Below are 21,378 nucleotides of genomic sequence, written 5' to 3'. Positions count from 1 at the left end.
GTATCGTAGGAAAAAACCAAGCAGTCCGAACATCTGACAAAAATTCCTAAACCTGACCTAAGTACATCCTTAAGTTATGTCATTTTTGTTGTCCCCTTCAGCTAGATTGAGTAGGGATTTGGAAATAATGGTGTCTGTACTTTTGTCAACATTTCTCAAACTTACATCTTATTTTAATGAAATTTATATTGAAGGTTTATGTTACTTTTATGTAAGCAGTAAGAATTAGAAAATCAGTGTGCTGATTAATTATTCTGGGGGAGTTATGCCACTTTAAAATAATGCCGGAAATTAGCACTGTAAGGGATTTTATAATATATGTATGTGAATAAGATATGGAGTTTCTTAAAAAATATATTCTGATCCCCAATTTAATAAAAAAATATATTGTGGTCAAGCAGATGACAAAAAAAATATTCTGAATCCAGATTTTCCTCATACCTTAAAGTGTTAAATCTTGAAAAAAAATAATTTGATTGATAGTGACGAAAAATTTAAAAAAAACATGTTAGCGGAAAATTTTTTTTCGACTCTAGACAAAAAGCCATAACCCCCTCCCTGAAGTTAAATGGTTGCTCCCTTAGTAGAAAATGAACAGCAAACATGACCAGTGGTCCAAGGCTTGGCAGGGTTGATTGCTCAAAAACAAGTTTAACATGGCCACATTTATCTTTATGTGGTTGTCTCAAGTAGTAACCTGTAATTCAGTGGCTGTTGTTGGTTCATTCTTTCATATAATTTTTTTTCGTTTTGAAACGTATTGAACAATCCAAGATGGCGGAAGACACCCCATCTACCTTAAGGCAATTTCTCTGCCTTAGGGATAGCTCTGAACTACAAGAGATGTTCATTAGGCTTTGCGGGATGTATAGATACTCAGTCACTCCTGCCAAAATAGAGACTTCTGCGTCTTACACTAATTTTTGGAATGTAAACTTAGGTTCAGGGAGATAACTCTAAATGATCAATGGTATGTTTGTGTCAACCTAATCCATAAATATATTTTAAGATTATAAGTAACACGAACTATTCTGATTCTTAAAAAGCTCTGATGAAACCATTTATTCCAAACACATTCATGTTTTTAACCCCCCAGTGATCATTCACTACTTCCATTGTTGATAATTTTGTTTCCTATTCTGACATTGGACTCGGATTTCTCTTAAACTGAGTTTTTTCTACATTGGCTAGATGTATAGGGGTAGGGTTGAGATCTCAAAAACATGTTTAACCCCGCCGCATTTTTGCGCCTGTCCCAAGTCAGGAGCCTCTGGCCTTTGTTAGTCATGTATCATTTTTAATTTTAGTTTCTTGTGTATAATTTGGAGTTTAGTATGACGTCCATTATCACCGAACTAGTATACATATTTGTTTAGGGGCCAGCTGAAGGACGCCTTCGGATGCAGGAGTTTCTCGCTGCATTGAAGACCCATTGGTGGCCTTCGGCTGTTGTCTGCTCTATGGTCGGGTTGTTGTCTCTTTGACATATTCCCCATTTCCATTCTCAATTTTAATGATAAAGTATAATATGTAAAACCTCATCACAGATACCAGGCTTATAAATTGGTACACCAAACGTCCTGTTTTGTTTACAGTGGAGCTTGATTCAAAACAGTGTAAAGTCCAAATAAAATACGCAGTAAAAGAGCTTTAAAAAGCGAAGATTCTGAAAATACGTCAAAGGTAACCTATGCTTGAGGATATAGAAACCTTGGTGTTTGGAATAATTCAACATGGTATAATCTGTAACACAAATTAACATATCAACGATGTTTCATGTCAGCACAAAAAATGTTCACCACTGGGCTGGACTGGGGGACGAAACGTTCACTAGCAGTCGCATCGACCCAGTCGCTTTGAAAACTCACCAAAGAGACTTACAAGATAGCTAATAATTTGGTACTCCAGAAGCATGTTTTGTCTAGACAGTTCTAATAAAACATGCAAACTAGTAATTATGTCAGAAAGTCAGATAAAAGAGAAAGGTCAGGAAGGCCAACATCATATTTAACACCCAATGACAAGTAAGACATTATGTTTGTTTGCTCAACTGACCGGAAGGGCCAAGTGAGCTTTTCTCATCACTTGGTGTCTGACGTCGTCGTTAACTTTTTATAAGCCCGTCAAAAATTTGACGGGATATATTATGGTATACAAATGTCGTCTGTCCGTCTGTCTGTCCGGCGTAAACATGTCGCACCGTAACTTGAGAACGACATCCAAATTTCATGAAACTTAACATAGTTGTTTCTTATGATGGTCAAACGATCTGTATACGTTTTGGTGAAAATAAGATTAAAACTTTTTGAGTTACGGGACTTAGTAAGTAAAACAGGTGTGTGTTTTTTTTCACGTCGCGCCGTATCTCAAAAACAATTTATGATTATTGCTTAACACTTTACACACTTCTTTGTTATATTAATCTTAAGATCTGTATACTTTTTGGTGATGATTCAAAATTTTATTTTTGAGTTATTGAGTATTTTGTAAAAAAAGGGGAAGGGATTTTTCACATGTCGCTGTATCTCAAAAACGATTTAAGATTATTGCTTAAAATTTTACACACTTCTTAGTTATATTAATCTAAAGATCTGTATACTTATTGGTTTTGATTCAAAATTTTATTTTAGAGATATTGAGTTTTTTTGTAAGAAAAAGGGGGATTTTCGCATGTCACGCCGTATGTCAGAAACTATTTATGATTATTGCATAAAAATTCACACACAAGACGACGGGCGTATCATGCGCTCATGGCGCAGCTGTTTATTACATTTTGAACTTCTTCGAGAGAACCACTGAATGGAATGAAACCAAACATGGCATGAATGTTACTTATGAGGTGCTGACCAAGCTTTGTTACTTTGTAGCTGATCCATCATCCAATATGGCCGCAAACGGTGGATTTCGTTTAACGTAGGACCATATGGACAATACATACAAATGTCTTCCTTTAGAGAACAACTGAATGGAATTAAACCAAACATGGCATGAATGTTCCTTATAAGGTGCTGACCAAGTGTTGTTACATTGAAGCCGATCCATCATCCAAGATGGCTGCCAGAGAGGGACTTAGTTTAACATAGGACTCTATGGGAAATACATACAAATGTCTTCTTTTAGAGAACCACTGAATGGAATGAAATAAAACATGGCATGAATGTTCCTTATGAGGTGCTGAACAAGTGTTGTTACTTTGAAGCCGATCCATCATTCAAGACGGCCGCCATATAGTGACTTAGTTGGAAATACATACAAATGTCTTCATTTAGAGAACCACTAAATGGAATGAAACCAAACATAGCATGAATGTTCCTAATGAGGTGCTGGCCAAGTGTTGCTATTTTTTAGCCAATCAATCATCCAAGATGGCTGCCAGTGGGGAAATTAGTTTAACAAAAGACCCTAGGGACAATACATACAAATGTCTTCTTTTAGAGAACCACTGAATGGAATGAAACCAAACATGGCATGAATGTTCCTTATGAGGTGCTGACCACGTGTTGTTACTTTGTAGGAAATTCATCAACCAAGATGGCTTAAAGGGGCACTACGAGATATAAAAACATTATAAAATATGATTTTTTTTTGTTCAGTCATTAATGAAAGTGGAATAGTGAAATTATAATTCGCTTTTAGCAGCCAGTATTGTCTAATTTTGTCAAAATAAGCAAATAAATATTGATGATGAATTATTCACTTGCAAGTGAATAATTCGACCTCATTGAATCCGTATCGATGTGAACTTCAATTTAACCCCTTAGGTAGAGTTGGATAACGCATGAATTGTGTGCATGTTTGATTATTTAAAGGAAAAGAATGTCAACATTGAAAGTAAACAAAGGTAATTCATTTAATTGACTGATTCGAGCCTCAAAAAAATCATTCTTATACAGGTAAAAATGATGATTAACATATATTTTTAATCTATAAATGAAATTAAACAGACCTAGAATAATCCAATTGCACGAGTTACGCTATCTATTTATATCTTTTATTTATGTTTATATCCCTTATATGGGCATCGGTGGTTTTCGGGAGGTCAACTCGACAGTTGATTAGATGGCGTCTAGACTAAAATACACACAAAACGAAGCTACATATTATCAACCCTATGCCCTGTAAATTGTTTATTTTAGATTTTTTATAATTTGGATAAATGTTTTACATTGTTTTATAACAAATATAAGAATTTGAGTCAAATCGGTGAACATGAATTTGACAGCTTGTGCCCCTTTAACAAAGAGTAATTTTTCAGGAACTAAATCAATACATTTCAAGTAAAAAGAACTGCCATAACAAAGAGAAAATTACAGGAACTAAATCAATACCTATCAAGTAAACAGAACTGCCTTAACAAAGAGTAAATTATCAGAAACTAAATCAATAAATTTCAAGTAAAAAGAACTGACTTAACAAAGATTAAATTACAAGAACTAAATCAATACAATTCAAGTAAAAAGAATTACCATGAGAAAAACAACACTGATATATCGTTATTACCAAAGTTCTTTCCAAAGTCGTTTACATTACGCATCAAAACTGTAAGAGAAATTTAAAAAAATATGCTCGAGGATAGAGAAACCTTGGTGTTTGGAATAATTTAATATCGTATAAACAGTAACAAATGAACAAATCAATGACATTCCACGTCAATATTAGACTTAATTAAGTTCCATAAAATCTAAGTTAAATATATTTTGTTAGAAATGATGTTGGCCTTCTGGACCCTTCTCGTTTGTCTACATTCTTATATAATTAGTAGTTTGCATGTTTTATTAGAAATGTCTTGCAGGTAGACGAAACGCGCTTATGGTGTACCAAATGATTAGCTGTCTTATAAGTGTTTCTTTGGAACGATGCGATTGATTGATTTGTGTTAAACTCCCTTTTCAACACTATTGTGCTATTTCGTGGCGGTCAGTTTTTATTGGTGGGGGAAGCTGGAATGCCCGGAGAGAACCACCGACCTTCGATAGGAAAACTGACAATACTAGTCAATTAAGTTTGGAGTCGAGTGCACCTGCCCGTGCGGGATTCGAACTTACAACCACAGTAGTTCGACTACTCAGACCACTCGGTCATCGAGGCCCCGGGACGATGCGAAGTAACATACTGTAAACCGGGAAATTTTCGCGCCGTCTTTATTTCGCGATTTATTAACACAATCTAAATTCGGGCCGTTTTGAATTCGCGATTTTCCTGTGACCTATATAAATATTCTCATAAATGATTTAGAAAGTGAACAGCTTTACAGGTATCGTAAATCAAGTGATAAAATCAATCAGAAATCTTTTGTTTTCGGTTCATTAATATTAAAGGAGATTAAAAGTTGTGTCATATTTGCTTGTAAAAACACATACACTATAAAAATTTTTAATTTCATTCATTATTTACATTAATCTAGTCTATTCATTGTATATTAACTTTAAGCTTGATCTAAGATGAAAGAAAGCAAACACAGATAGGGTGTCTTCATGGCCGGCAATTTATGTTTTTAGTTCATTAAACTTATTTTTGACCTCAGCCTCCCATATTGAGTAAAAGATTACGGCGGTCTACATTGTGAAAATACAGAAAAAATTAGTTGCATGCAACGTCATTTCACTTTAACGGTATTTGAATTTCATTGAAATGTTCAAAACAGACATGTTTTTTGAAAAATATACTTTTGATTAACACCATTTTAGCCGATATTGTTAGTTTTCCTGACAAAACTTTAATTTTAAAAACATAATGCACTTATATTAATAGTAAAAGAATAACCAAATCAAAATCTATCGAATCCAGTAAAATATATTTACATTCAGGCATGTCAAGAAAGTTTAACAATAATGTCAGCCACGTTTAAATCCAAATTAACTCGGAGGTTCAAGTTAGAATAAAAATTGTGAAACTGGTGATACTGGTGTAACGAATGGAAAAAAAGACAAATGAACATAAAAGTAGATCACATGGATTTTTTAGTCAACGCCAGATCAATTCGTTAGTATAAATTCAAATTTAAGCTTAGATAAAAAAAGGTATATGCTCTAAATAATTATTTGTACATCTTATAACTCAAATCAAACGATTACATCCTTGTAAATGAAAAGGAATTGTCATAAACACTTACATCAACGGATGCACCTGTTTCCTAGATAAGAGTTTCCGTCTGAAAAAAAACCAATGAGTTTTGTAAAATATGTTTTTATTTCTATCATATTTGATACTGTTAAAAGTCCTCCGATTAACACTTGCTCTATCTCTATTTGATATGACACATCGCTCGTTTGCATTAACTCTTTGACATATCTATCAATAATCGTATTTTTACGGGTAATCAAACATGCGCAAACTTCAATCGTAACTACACGACCTCTCTTGCGTTTCGCCTATAACGCTATTGTCAGAGTTGTGAGGAATGTTGCAATTGTCCTTTTAGAATTCTAAATATGTACATTGTACAGCATTGTCTGCTTCCTAACATGTTATACCTGTGAATATGTACATTGTACAGCATTGTCTGCTTCCTAACATGTTATACCTGTGAATATGTACATTGTACAGCATTGTCTGCTTCCTAACATGTTATACCTGTGAATATGTACATTGTACAGCATTGTCTGCTTCCTAACATGTTATACCTGTGAATATGTACATTGTACAGCATTGTCTGCTTCCTAACATGTTATACCTGTGAATATGTACATTGTACAGCATTGTCTGCTTCCTAACATGTTATTTTGTATATTTAAATAAATTAACAGAAAGAAAAGTGTATTCGACAAATTGCCAAATAGTACATTTCTTCAATCAATCGATCCTTTCAAAATTATCTGAAAATGATAAAGGAATAGGAATAAACTAGACAGTTTAGGATAGAAATAGCTAGTAGTTGTAACGCCAATTTAGGATAGAAATGGTAGTTATAACGCCAATATAGGATAGAAATGGTAGTTATAACGCCAATATACGATAGAAATGGTAGTTATAACGCCAATATAGCCTATATGATGGCGTAAGCATTTTGAAAAAATTGATATGGTTGTCATAAAATTTAATGCATAGATAGCAAAATTAGATATCTTGAGTTAATATAGTTATATATTCCAATAAATTATATATATATATATATATATATATATATCTTTATATCTAAATATTAATAAGAGGATATCTAAACTTCTCCTGTAATCGACCATTTTACTATACAAATACAGGTACATAGATAAACGGAAGCGATGAATATCTTACATTGAATGAAAAAGCAATATTCATATATTGTAGGGAAACATAAAATGTATATATGTACTGGTTACGAAACAGGGCCACGAAAGACGCACCGTGGCACAGTACGAATACTGTATAGGAGACTATTTTGTAAACTTTGATGTTTTTTTTACGATATGCATGACGTCTGAAGTACTTAAACTAAGTAAGAACCTACTTGTTCAAGAAGTTAAATATTTTTATCTGGCATTCCGTAATAGGTGAAAGAAATTACAACCACCAGATTTGATGAAAAATCTAATTTTAAAATCATTTTCAAAGATAGATAAGTACATTTATCAAAAATCAAATACAGGAGTTCCATGGAGAACATAGTACAGTTTCCGTAATATAATATATTCAGAATATTTAGCCTTGTAAAAGGACATGTTGACGTTGAAAGCTCCACTATAAACCAGTAAAAGTCTGAAATGGGCTATATCTGTACTCGACTGTACTGATTTTTACTCGACCAGTCTGAGTTGGACTGAAATTTACTTGATAATACTCGACTGTAGTCTGAACCATACTTAACAGTCTGAACTTGTACTTTTACTGGTTTGTAGTGTGTGACTCTCATTTAAGCGATTCCCGGTAGTCGTTTGAGATGTATTTTGATTATCAAGCTGGCACTAAGAGCCATTCATACATATCGATGACAACGTTTCTAGAAATTACAATTAATTAAAATCCTTTTCTATATAATACCTAGTTCTTAAAGATTGAAAGATCACGGGGAGGTTCAGCCAGTGCCTCGGACCATTTCACCTTGATTATGTTCGAATTTAATGTCAAATTGATACTTTTCTCTTCACAGTCCGAAGATAAAAAAAGAATACCTATAATTTGTTTTGTTAGAATCTATATCTATGCCCAGTCTAACTGCAAGCCGAATTTTAGTGACATTAAAAGATCAGAAAAGTCTGAAGTTATACAACAGCATATGATCAATGTTCAAATCTCATAAATCGACCAAAAAGATATAAGAAATGAAAACAACACGTTATTAATTTCACGCGTCCAAAGTTGAAACCGCTTTTAATCAATGTAACATACCCAAATCGAGGGAACCGCATGAGCTCAAAGAGTAGCGAAAAGTAAAATAACAAAAATACCGAGCTCCAAGGAATATTCAAAACCGAAAGTCCCTAATCAAATGGCAAAATCAAAAGCTCAAACACATCAAAGAATGGATAACAACTGTCATGTGCTTTACTTGGTACAGACATTTTCCTATGTAGAAAATGGTGGATTAAACCTGGTTTAAGCGATACCGGATGCATCAACAGGCCGAGCGTCTCCTGCTATGAGTTTATAATTTAACCGGTATTCAGTATTATTTTGCTATGTATTTTGAATGTCGAAGCCAAGTTAAACTGTCCGTTCTGTCTTTTGATAGATGCAGATTTTCAGATCCTTATGTATTAAATAGACTTTACTTTCGATTCGGGATATATAAAACAATAAAACATAATCCTATGCATTTTCATACTGTAAAACGTTCTGAATAAAACAAATACAATTTTCAGTATCGATGTTTTAAAAGTTGCAGGATACAAAACAAGACACTTACATTGTCAGGAAATACAAAGTTCATATTAGTTCACTACGTACTAGTAACAGGACAAAAAGCTTAAAAAGACTGTATTTTCGTCGTGTCTTGAAATCGCACAAACTCTTGTGATATTTTGGACATATAATTGGTATGTAATATAGACAAGTATACTACTCGGTTAGAAATGCCATGTCAAAATGAAAAGAAAATGTTTCTATTGTAAATTGATCTATCGAGTAATATGAAAATGGAGTCAACAAAAATGAATATGGTATTCAATGGGAATGAATGCATATAATTGCCAAATTATAACATAAAATCACTATACACTCACAAGAAAAAACTAAATACAAAGGCACATCGCTTGTTTGGTTCTTCTTCGTCTCACAATGTAACATTCAACATGACGAAATATGTTCTTAACTCGCTGCACTTTCACATAGCCCTTGCAGTTGTACTGTTTGATCGGAATTCATTTTTTACAGACATTAAAAAACTACACAGTTGTTAATTGAGAATCCTAGCCATTTCTAGCAGTTTGATCGTATTTTGCTAAAACTGCGAAAGGATGAGGTATGCTAAGAGTCATTTTTGGCCCGTAAAATACAAAAAAATAGAACTTCTTCATGTTCTTAATCTTTCCGAATTGTATTAGTATTATTGAGAAATGGACAGGATGATAAATTATGGTTGCTTAACGCAGACTTTTAATTAATGATGTCCATTAGAGATCATAATGATAAACATGACAAAATTAACATATTTTCCTAAGTTATATCCATCTAGTTTTTGGTTAAATGAATATGAATAATAGACTTACATGCAAATATGTTGATATCAACTGTTTTTTTATTATGAATCATTTATCGCTGCTAACTCAAAAAAATGGTTTATTGCGACAAGCTAGCTATCTATAGATTGATAAAACTTTGTGAATTTAAAGGAAAAAAAGAAGAGTGGCAATATGATACATTCTAGTTTGATATATGAGCAATTACAAGATATTTATCTATTTATTCATATTTCATAATCAGATGAAGTATCTTAGCAGCAGTAGTTGCAATTCTAAGTTAACTTCTTATCTCCGGAACAACTGAGTTATGCCAGGTTTGTGGTGGGTTTTGAATTGATCAATGTTTCCTGTTTTAGTGATTTGTAGACTGTTGTTTGTCATCATTTTCTTTGGCGATGGTGTTTCTTCGACTTGTTTTTGATTGCTTCCCCCGGATGGATCCCCTTTCAACATTTTTATATAAAATGATATAGGGTATTTGAATGAGTAATGGTGAATACCGACCCAAGTAGATTCTTATATTGCACGAGCTTGCGAGTTAAATATATATTCTACGAGAGACGATATTCACCAATATTCAGGCAAAAAACCCTTTTGTTGTAAAAATTTGAAAAACTGGTTAAAAACATATTTTTGTAACAATTGACGGCGATTGTTTCAAACTATGTTTTCAATAGCACAATGTATGATATTGCACGTTAACTTTGCGTTACACCTTTAAGAAATATTATATTACTATACAAAAAAAAAAGAAATGTTTATCACAATGATCTCAATAAAAGGAAATTGTCAACAAAAATCCAATATTACCTGATTATTTAATTTTTTACTATCAAAGTTGATCTAAATTTATTAAGCTAAGTTTTAATAAGTTGTTGTCTGGGATGTGAACCACCCACAACTAGCTTACTAACTAATTACTATGCATATACATGACAGGAACAGGAAACAACAGTAGAATCCCAATGAGTGTCCTTTCGCTTCCAGTGCAAAGAAGCGAAAAGTATGCAGGCCAAATTTCTTACATTTGTTTTCTTTCTTGCAGCTGTAAGATGTCAGGCAACGGAATCTGTTCTAGATTTGTTCCCGGAATTCAATGAAAATCAAGAAAGGATTGGTGCTCTTCAATGTATTAGAGCCATTATCGGTCTCTGAAATTTGCTGGCCGTATTTTGCTAAAACTGCAAACAAATGATGTATATTAGAGCCATTATCGGTCTCTGAAAATAGCTGACCGTATTTTGCTAAAACTGCAAACAAATGATGTATGTTAGAGCCACTATCGGTCTCTGAAATTAGCTGGTCGTATTTTGCTAAAACTGCAAATAAATGATGTATGTTAGAGCCGTTATCGGTCTCTGAAATTAGCTGACCGTATTTTGCTAAAACTGCAAACAAATGATGTATATTAGAGCCATTATCGGTCTCTGAAAATAGCTGACCGTATTTTGCTAAAACTGCAAACAAATGATGTATGTTAGAGCCACTATCGGTCTCTGAAATTAGCTGGTCGTATTTTGCTAAAACTGCAAATAAATGATGTATGTTAGAGCCATAACCAGTCTCTGAAATTAGCTGGCCGTATTTTGCTAAAACTGCAAACAAATAATGTATGTCAGAGCCATTATTGGACTTTGAAATTAGCTGACCGTATTTTGCTAAAACTGCAAACAAATCATGTATGTTAGAGCCATTATCGGTCTCGGAAATTAGCTGGCCGTATTTTGCTTAAACTACAAACAAATGATGTATGTTAGAGCCATTATCGGTCTCTGAAATTAGCAAGCCGTATTTTGCTAAAACTGCAAACAAATGATGTATGTTCGAGCCATTATCGGTCTTTGAAATTAGCTGGCCGTATTTTGCTAAAACTGCAAACAAATGATGTATGTAGAAGCCATTATCGGACTCTGAAATTTGCTGGCCGTATTTTGCTAAAACTGCAAAAAAGTCATGTATTTTAGAGCCATTATCGGTCTCTGAAATTAGCTGGCCGTATTTTGCTAAACTGCAAACAAATGATGTATGTTAGAGCCATTATCGGTCTCTGAAATTAGCTGGCCGTATTTTGCTAAAACTACAAACAAATGATTTATGTTAGAGCCATTATCGGTCTCTGAAATTTGCTGACCGTATTTTGCTAAAACCGTTAAAGAATGAGGTGTCAATAGAACCATTATTGGTCCTAAAACTACGAAATTAGTTAACTTCTTCATCTTTTCCGTATTAAAATATCATTTACAGTTTAATAGGATGATATAATATGGTTACTGTAATGCAGAAATGTACCCATTGCTGAGATTTATTTCCACATTTGAAAATCAGATTAACTTTTTTAGCAGTAATTGCAGTTTTAACTGCTTACACTCCCGGAGCAACCGAGTTAAGCTCGGTTTGTCGTCTGGCTCGTGTTGCCTAACCTAAAGTTTGTTATGTCGGTTGAAAACAAAACTTTACGACAAAAGAGATGATTTCAGCTTCCCAATTGTGAACTTTCCATTTCTATGTAGCAACATTCCAGCAGCGCCTGCATACGGAGTATATATCTCCCAATTGATACGATATTCCCGGGCTTGTGTTTCCTATCATGATTTCCTTGATAGAGGATTGCTGCTCACAAGGAAGCTATTAAACCAAGAGTTCCAAATGGTGAAGTTGAAGTCATCCCTTCGTAAATTTTACGGACGCCATCACGAGTTGGTTGACCGTTATGGAATAACCGTTTCACAGATGATATCGGATATGTTCCTTATGTCGTAACTACAATACCCTTCCCTTTTCACGGATGTGACTTATCGAATTAGACTATTTACCGGATTTGTAATAACATAAGCAACACGACGGGTGCCACATGTGGAGCAGGATCTGCTTACCCTTCCGGAGCACCTGACATCACCCCCAGTTTTTGGTGGGGTTCGTGTTGCTTAGTCTTTAGTTTTCTATGTTGTGTCATCTGTACTATTATTTGTCTGTTTGTCTTTTTATTTTTGGCCATGACGTTGTCAGTTTGTTTTCGATCTATGAGTTTGACTGTCCCTCTGGTATCTCTCGTCCCTCTTTTATGGAGTGTTTTTTATCTGTTTCGTTGTTTTTTCTTTTAACCATGGTGTTTTCTATTTTTCTTCGACTTTTTTTTTTGCTCACTCTGTCCCCCTTACAACTGAGTTTTGCCAATGAAATAAAATATACTAGTAATAACATTTATCGATTTATCGATATATCGTAATAAAAGGAAATATTGTAACCTCAACAACATTCAATATGATCTGATTTTAAGTTTTTACTATCAAAGTAGATAAAAATAGATATAAATATGACACACATAACAATTAATCATGAATAAAAACGATTTCATCAGGAAACAGTAGTAGCCTTATATAAATTGGAAACCCAATGATAAAACATTATATAGTGTTGTTTCAAGTGGAAGCGAGCGAAAATTATGCAGGTTCAATTCTTAATAGTATTTTGTCTTGCAGCTGTTAGATGTCAGGCGACAGAATCAGTTCTGGGTTTGTTTCCAGAATTCAATAAAGTTCAAGAGAAGATGGGTGTTCTTCAAAGGGATACTGGTGTCCTTCAAAAGGAGAATGGTGTCCTTCAAAGGAGGATTGATGCCCTGGAAAAAGAAAATAAAGTTCTGAAAGCACAAATTGGTACTAAAGGTGAGACATTTCAGGAACACACCATAAAATGATTGTTATTCATAAAAGTATTCATCTGTCATTTTCATAGCTTGCAATTATTTTTTTAAAAGTTCGGATTTATTTGTTTATCTGCTTCCTTTCTTCAATATGTTCTTTATATTGCAACTTCCTTGTCGTCTTTTGATTAACAAAACGATTTCTTTCTATAAATTGCTATGAAACATGAAGTTTAAAAAATCGTTTGGGATACCAGTTACGTTTAATAATTAACAGACTTTAAATTCAATGTGTATTACATTTATTTGCTTTACTGTAAAGTTTTGGTTTGCCGTACACTTCCTATTATTAATACATACAATTAATTTTTTACATCACTGGGTCGATACCTCTGCTGGTGGACTATCAGTCCCCGAGGGTATCATCAGCTCAGAAGTCAGTACGTCGGTACTGACATGATTTATAACAAACCTTTCTAAAATTGTCTGTTTATAAATTTTGAAATTATAAAGAAACTAAGGTTTCAACTCCCTCAGGCAAAGTTGACTTTAGATGAATTTGGCTATTTGTTTTAGGTGTTTTTAGTCATATAGCTCTTCAACTGGTTCGGTACTTATATATCCCTCGGATTTCAAATGTTTGGCTTTGAGCGTTCCTGATGAAGGTAAATCCAGAAAAGCTTTTCGGAGGTATGAAATTGTCAAACGTGTTGTTTCCAATTTTTAAAATAAATTGTTTATATCTTGTACATAGCATATAGCAACATTTATGTACCTAATATCAGAGATTGTTTTTGCAATTTATGGTGTTATATTGCTTATGTCTTATTTTACTGATACAATCAGTAAATGTGTGAATCTATATTTTTAACAAGATTTTACATATAAATCGGCATACTGAAATAAATAATGCATGATTCCCTTGTATTCTCTGAAACCTAATTCAACGAATGTTCTGCAATTTTTTTCACCCTCTGTTTTTAGTAGGTTCAATCTTTAGTAGTGTTTTGTGAACTGTTGTTTATCTGTTCGTTCTTTTTCTTTTCGTCTTGGTGATGACTGTCTTTCTTTAACCGTTGGTCTTCGATTGCTCTCTTGGTGTATTTTACTCTTTTGATACATTAATTTACTTTCTTTAATAACTAGAAAGTACCCCGCGCAAGTGCGGGTATGAAGGTGGGTCTCCATTTCTATAGTAAGCACTATCTGTCTTTTTGTCCGTCAGCCAATAAGTCAGTATTTCTTCAACATATTTCTTTAATTTTCCAGTGTAGCTACCCATAAAAGGAAGATCCATTGCGATGTTCGTGACATTTGGACAAAAATTGGGGTAAAGAACTTAGTTTTTGTTAAAACAATTACAAATTTTTAAAAACATCTTTTTGAGCTAGAATTTCAATAAAAATAGATATAAAAGTATAACAAGATATTCCAATATGATTGTAAGTGCCAAAAATAAATAAAATATGTAGTATTAGCTAATTTTTTGTAAAACAAATCACATATTTTTAGAAACTACTTTTTATGTGTAGGTTTCGACCAACATTGAAATATAGGTATTACATGCTATTCATATTAATTTTTGGTGTCAAATTTGGAGTAAAACTTTCTTGTTTAAAAAATGACAAATTAAAAAAAAAAATTGTGTAATTTTTCCATCGAAAATTGATATACAGGTATAATATGCTTTCTAATTTGATTCCCCATGTCAAAATTTTTGTAAAAACTTATTTTTGTTAAAAAATGACAGTTTTTTGAGATCATCTGAATTTGATCTGAATGAAAATATACATGTAGGTAAATTTGCTATTCCAAATTGATTCCCTGTGTGAAAATTTATTGGTTGTCCACTATTTACAAAATGGCCGCCAAAATATATAGTGCTTGGATTTTAACAACATTTTATATTGAATGAGAACATATCCTGAATTAATTCCTTGTCTCAAAATTTAAGACAATTATACCTCATGAACTTGAATTGCTTTGCTTGCATGAGTATTAACTATTTGTTTCTATGCCTCACACAAAATATGCAAGCGGCGCCCTTGCTGACAAGTCAGTTTTCCATTCAGGTACAGGATTGTGTAAAAGTTCGTAATGTTCGCCAACTTCGCCAACCTTTACGAAATCAATACTGTTCGCCAACTTCGCCTACCTCGCCAACATTTACGAAATCATTACTATTCGCCAACTTCTCCAACCTTTACGTGTTTGATAATTTTTCTGTATCATCAATTTTTTTCGCCAATTATTCTCTATTCCTTATATCTTAACACCTCACTGTATTCCATAAAGTTTTAGGTCATTTTTTCTGTTATCTATTTTCTGTAAACCCATCCAGACCCTAATGAAGGAAATTGTAAATATATATCTATGAATAAAGCAGAATCAGCCTTAATTTTTTTTTAATTTCAGTTTTAAAATAAATTTACTAGCACACAAAATATTCTGCGTCGATGCAAAGAAAGACAACACTAATAACATTAGGTATCGGGGAAAACTGAATTTGTTAATTGTCAGTATTTATTGATTACACGGAATAAAAAAGGATCTTGATTGATGTTATTTGCAGACTAAACAACGTTAAACACAGCTGGATACGTCTAAGTACCTAGTATAAATATTTGTGGATTCCCGAACATTCTATGGTTGGGATAATTTAATTTTCAAAAGTGCATTTGTAAATAAGCGCCTAAAAAGACATATGCTTGTAAGAGTAGAAGTGCTAATGCTAGACCAACCTCATCCTGCACCGTCTAAACTTTATCTCCTTCAATTTGAGCCAAGTGTCTTCCTGAAAATCCGTGAAATTCTTTACTTTAGTAAAGATACCAAAAAGCAGATACACTCTATGCATGATGATAAATGATTATCGGAATTTTCGAAAAGTCTCTATTTTAAACGGTTATACTTTATCGTGTTTACTTAGGACAAGAGACCTTAGTACTTTAACAAACTGTAAAATATATGTGTAAATTTTACAAGCTAAATTTGTTCATTATGCTTATATGACAATAAAGATTTTTTGATTTACAGATTCTAGAATTTAACTCATATGATTATGGCACGACTTATGACTTACTCCTCTCTTTATACAGGGGCGTATCCAGGATTTTTGAAAGGGGGCGTTATTCCCGATAATTTAGATATACTGCCTAGCGGAGATAGGCGAACAAAATTTTGGACGATGTTATACTAAAAAATTACATAAATCGTAAAAAACACATGAGATTTTAAATTTTATTGACCAAAAAAGGGGGGCGTACGCCCTCTACGCCCCCTGGAACTGCGACTGTTGTATTACATGTATGAAGTAAAATAAGAAAAATACTGAACTCAGACGGAAAATTCAAAAAGAAAAGTTCCTAATCAAACGGCAAAATCAAAAGCTCAAACACATCAAACGAATAGATTACAACTGTCATATTCCTGACTTGGTACAGACATTTTCTTATGTAGAAAATGGTGGATAAGACACTATTGGTTTGTTTCATTTCAACGAAAATTATGCTAACAAAAATTTTCCCTGTCCTAATGTTTTTATCTTTAACAGAATTTGGTAGATTCAACCTTGCATACAAGAAGAACTGTGGACAAAGTTCTACTTATTTAGAAGCATGTAGCCACGCTGTTGATGGGAACGTAGTAACCTTTTCTCACACAGGACATACCGGTTTCAGGAATGGAGTTAACTATGGAACGAGCAAACCATCTTGGTGGGTCGACTTAGGAAACACTTACAAAATCCGCCGTGTTGAAGTCTACAACAGATTGTCCTCTGGTAGTATTAATTATAGAAATAAAAACGTAGATATGGACCATTTCACTTTAAAATTATAATAAAACGTACTAGTTTGGTCAAAAATCTGAAGCGGGAAACAGTGAAAGAAGGAGGTTTGAAAAGAACTAGTTGCTTACCCTTGATATGCCCAAAATATCAAAATTCTTAAATCATAGTTTCATCGATAAAGTAATAGGATAATATAATCTGGACACTTTAGAAAAGAAATGTTAGTTGTGATGTCCCTGTGACGTCAAAGAAATAATGAAATTTACATTTTTGACCTAATAGCTCCTCACGTACTCAACTATTTATACAAAGGCCATTTAACACTTAGTTTTTGCAGTAGTTCAGCAATACCCGGCCAGTAATTCGGTTTCCTCGTTCAAAGAAAATCCTGTAAATATAATTTCAATGTTTCATGTAAAGTCTTATTTTATTGCTGAGCAGCAATGGCAACCAAAAACAAGTTTATAAATGTTTTAACTCGTTTCGTGACGTCACGAACATGAATTCCCACACACACGAATATTTCATTAAGTTTTGATAACATTTTTGATCTGAACATAATTTTTGTTATTGGAATGATAAGTAATAAAGGTTACTTTAACGGATTTATTGATACTATAATAAATGCTGTAGCGTTAAATACCATCCGTAAATAAATCAGTAACGAACTCCGGTCGATCAGGTGTTTAAAAATATTATGTTTTGAAAAAGTACAATTTAATCTGTAAATACTAGATTCTGCCAAAGAGCAATATCATCTGCGGCTGACAAAGTTTTGAGACTCATTTCTCACCAAGGTGTTACATTTTGTGGTTGATGTATCTTTCGCGCGATTGTTAAGGATTTGAGGAATTCCTTTCGAATCTTGTTAGTAGTTAGCTACAACGAATCTAGTAGTTGCAGTGAACTGATATATATAGATTTCACCACTGCAACAAGTGTGTTACGATATTTCTCCATTCGAGACAGTTAAATTTTAATATCTGAAGCGCGAGGCTTGCCGAGCTTTTTAAATAATTAAACTTTAACTGTTGAGAGTGGAAAAATATCGTAATACACGAGTAATAGTGGTGGAATCTGTTTCTCTAATGATTTTTATCCTTCCTTTTCACAAATTTGCAGAAAGTTGTGTTCTTTATATGTGACGTCATCAGGCATGGTCGCATTTTTTCATGACGTCACATTAGGAAATTCAGAAAAACCAAGAAAATTTGACGTCATAATTAAATTTCGACCAATAATTTGCCGAGAACAGATATTTCACTAGTGAGGAGAAATATTTTTCTCACACCGATCAAGAAATGTAAAAATAGCGCAAAAATAAAAGAAATCACTGTCTCATCCAACCTTTCTTGCTGAGACATCTTAGACTGTGTGAGTCTCTCTAAAACCATTAAAAATATGAAACAGACAAGAATATCCAACAATGACACAACCAGGAAATCTTTTTGACGTTTAACGACCGTTATGAGGGTCTGGATGGGCTTTACAGAATAAAAAAAAACGGACAAAAAAAGGAATAGAGAACAATTAGCAAAAAAAAAAATAAAAAAAGGCTAATAATGTGGTTCTAAAATACTAAGAATAGAGAATAATGGTCATACAAAAAATAAAGAATACAGAAATGTAGTCCGACCCATCAAGACCCTCCTTTATCTTTTTTATAGCTCCTCACGTACTCAACTAGTTATACAACCTTGGCTTTAAAATGTTTGGGTTTGAAGGTAAATCAAGAAAAGCACTTCTGACGCACTAAATTTATAAAATAAAATTTATATTTATTATCGAGATTTGGTTGCAGCCATTACACGTCAGAATGCTTCTCATATTCATAACATGAGGTCAAGGTTAGATCCTTTCATTCTATATACCTAATACAGTTGACCTATTTCTTATAGTGTCCGAGAAATCGACCTTAGCACGAAATGTAACTGATTCATGAATTTGAAGCAAGGTTAGGCGATCCTTGTCTGACAGACATGTATACCCTTGCAATATATCTGAATACCAAATATAGTTGTCAAATTACTCATACTTTCTTTAAAAAATTGTAAAAACAAAATGTCAGACGGAAACTTCAGAACATGAGGCATATGTAAACAAGTAATGAAGCATCCAGGTCTTCTTCCTTCAGAAATATGACGCCTCGTTAAAAGAGCCTACCCCACCAGCACCGGATTAGAATCCCTATGTTCACAAACTGACATTCGTAACAGGCGAGACGAAAAGGATAACAGGAATTTCCCAAAACATTGTACAGTACAACAGTCAAAACTCTCCCGAAAATAAGACATATAACGAAAAAGACATGGTCCATATAGCCTGAAAAAAATTGAAAACAGCACGTTAAATAATTCCATGCGTCCGAAGCGGTTTTCTGGATTTACCTTCATCAGGAACGCTCAAAGCCAAACATTTGAAATCCGAGGGATGTATAAGTACCGAAACAGTTGAAGAGCTATATGACTAAAAACACCTAAAACAAATAGCCGAATTCATCTAAGGTCAACTTTGCCTGCGGGAGTTGAAACCTTAGTTTCTTTATAATATCAAAATTTATTAACGGACAATTTAGAAGGGTTTGTTATAAATCATGTCAGTACCGATGTACTGACTACTGAGCTGACTTGGTGCAGGTAATAAATCAGATGTGATTAAACCAGTTTTACGTGCGAACAACCTCCCCCTCTGCCTCTAGATCATATGTCATAAAGGTAAAACACACAATAAGAAAACCGACACAGTCCAACTATCAAAAGGATGACCCCTAACTTGAACAAGGAAATAAAATACGGCACAAAATTTGAAAACCACATTGTGCTCGCTACTACAGGAAGCTAACAACAGCTGTTGGTTAAGTGCTGCCGTTCAAAAAGAAAGAAAAATCAGAAACAACATATGTTTATCGATGACAAATTTAATCAAAATATACATGTATCTTAAGCCATCGACAGTTGTGATATATTATATATATATTTATTTATTTATTTATAGGACATAGACTTTACAACTTGGATGTTACTGCTGGAAAGTCTTTGTCAGGAATGAGTTTGTGTGGTCATTACAAAGGAAGGGCTACAAATGGGGAACTTGTCATTCTTGTCTGTAGGCAGCCAATTGAGGCTCGTTATGTCAAACTACAGATTATGGAGGCGAACTCTGCAGATAACTATCTGCAGTTAGCTGAGGTCGAAGTATATGAATGACTCCGTCTTATAAAATAAAATGTTATTGCAGAATACGTCATATATGTGTAGTCTGTGCCATTCAATCTCTTAAGTATTGCCCAAGTAAATGAAAATAACACTTTATAAAAAATTGAAAACAACACGTTAAATAATTTCATGCGTCCGAAGCGCTTTTCTGAATTTACCTTCATCAGGAACGCTCAATGCCAAACATTTGAAATCCGAGGGATGTATAAGTACCGAAACAGTATAAATTTCGCGCTTCAGAAGCGCTTTTCTGGATTAACCTTCTTTGGGGACGCTTCAAACCCAAAAATTTGAAAGCTAGGTATATATAAATACGAGGAAACGTTAGGATCTTAATGACCAAAAGGGACAAAAAAATGCCAAATTCAGCCAAGGTCAACTTTGCCTGAGTGAGTTGGAACCTTAGTTTCTTCTTAATTTCTTAATTTAATTCAACGGGAATTTTAGAAAAAATACTTTATAAATCATGTGAGTACCGAAGTACGGACTACTGGGTTGTTGATACCATCGGAGACTAATAGTTCACCAATCAATTTACACAAGAAACTTGGTATATGTCCTTCTACTAAAACCATTCTGACGTGGCGTGAGTAAAGACAATATTAAGTATTTTCCGTCATACATATACCCAAAGTCGGACATGTATTTTGTGAAAGGTTATGAAGTATTCAAAGCAGATGACCGAAAAAAAAACCTGTTGCACCTGGTAAAATTTTGTCGCTAGCCGTCAGTGGAAATAAAAAATATATATGAAATCTCTGAAAGGATGACCTTGATATTGAGGTTTGACTTTATGTAAAATGTGTTCTTTTCACATGCTTTGACTTACATAAACATGTCATTACTGTAATGAACGGATTTCATTTAAGCTTACTTAATAAACTTACCTTTTTCAAGCAGCTGATTTATTTTTCTGCTTCGTCTATTGTTACCCTTCCCTACAATAATAATTAAAATTGGGAAAGGAATAAACACTTCATGTAAACTCACGCAATCTTATCAGATAAGATATCTTTATCAGACTAGCTTATCATTTATCTGTTAAGTATTTTTTTAATGAACGACTATCTTCCTGCGCTATTAAATACAGAGAGAGCAAATAGAAATTGCACTATATGAGATACATTAATTTTT

At 33.5% G+C, this 21,378-nt stretch overlaps 1 protein-coding gene across 1 annotated transcript; it reads left to right on the top strand.

Moving 5' to 3' along the window:
• Positions 1-12,925: 12,925 nt before the first annotated feature.
• Positions 12,926-20,275, top strand: LOC127720685 (uncharacterized). The gene is made up of 3 exons (XM_052227407.1): positions 12,926-13,261; positions 16,793-17,020; positions 20,024-20,275. Exons 1-3 carry the CDS (start codon positions 13,039-13,041, stop codon positions 20,233-20,235), a joined length of 663 nt encoding a protein of 220 aa, XP_052083367.1. The 5' UTR covers positions 12,926-13,038; the 3' UTR covers positions 20,236-20,275.
• The last annotated feature ends 1,103 nt before the right edge of the window (positions 20,276-21,378 follow it).

This window comes from Mytilus californianus, unplaced genomic scaffold (genome assembly GCF_021869535.1).
Source record: "Mytilus californianus isolate M0D057914Y unplaced genomic scaffold, xbMytCali1.0.p SCAF_11, whole genome shotgun sequence".
In the NCBI taxonomy this organism is placed as follows: Eukaryota; Metazoa; Mollusca; class Bivalvia; order Mytilida; family Mytilidae; genus Mytilus; species Mytilus californianus.
Note: the sequence above shows the minus strand (reverse complement) of the source record. Positions and strands in the feature narration are given on the sequence as shown.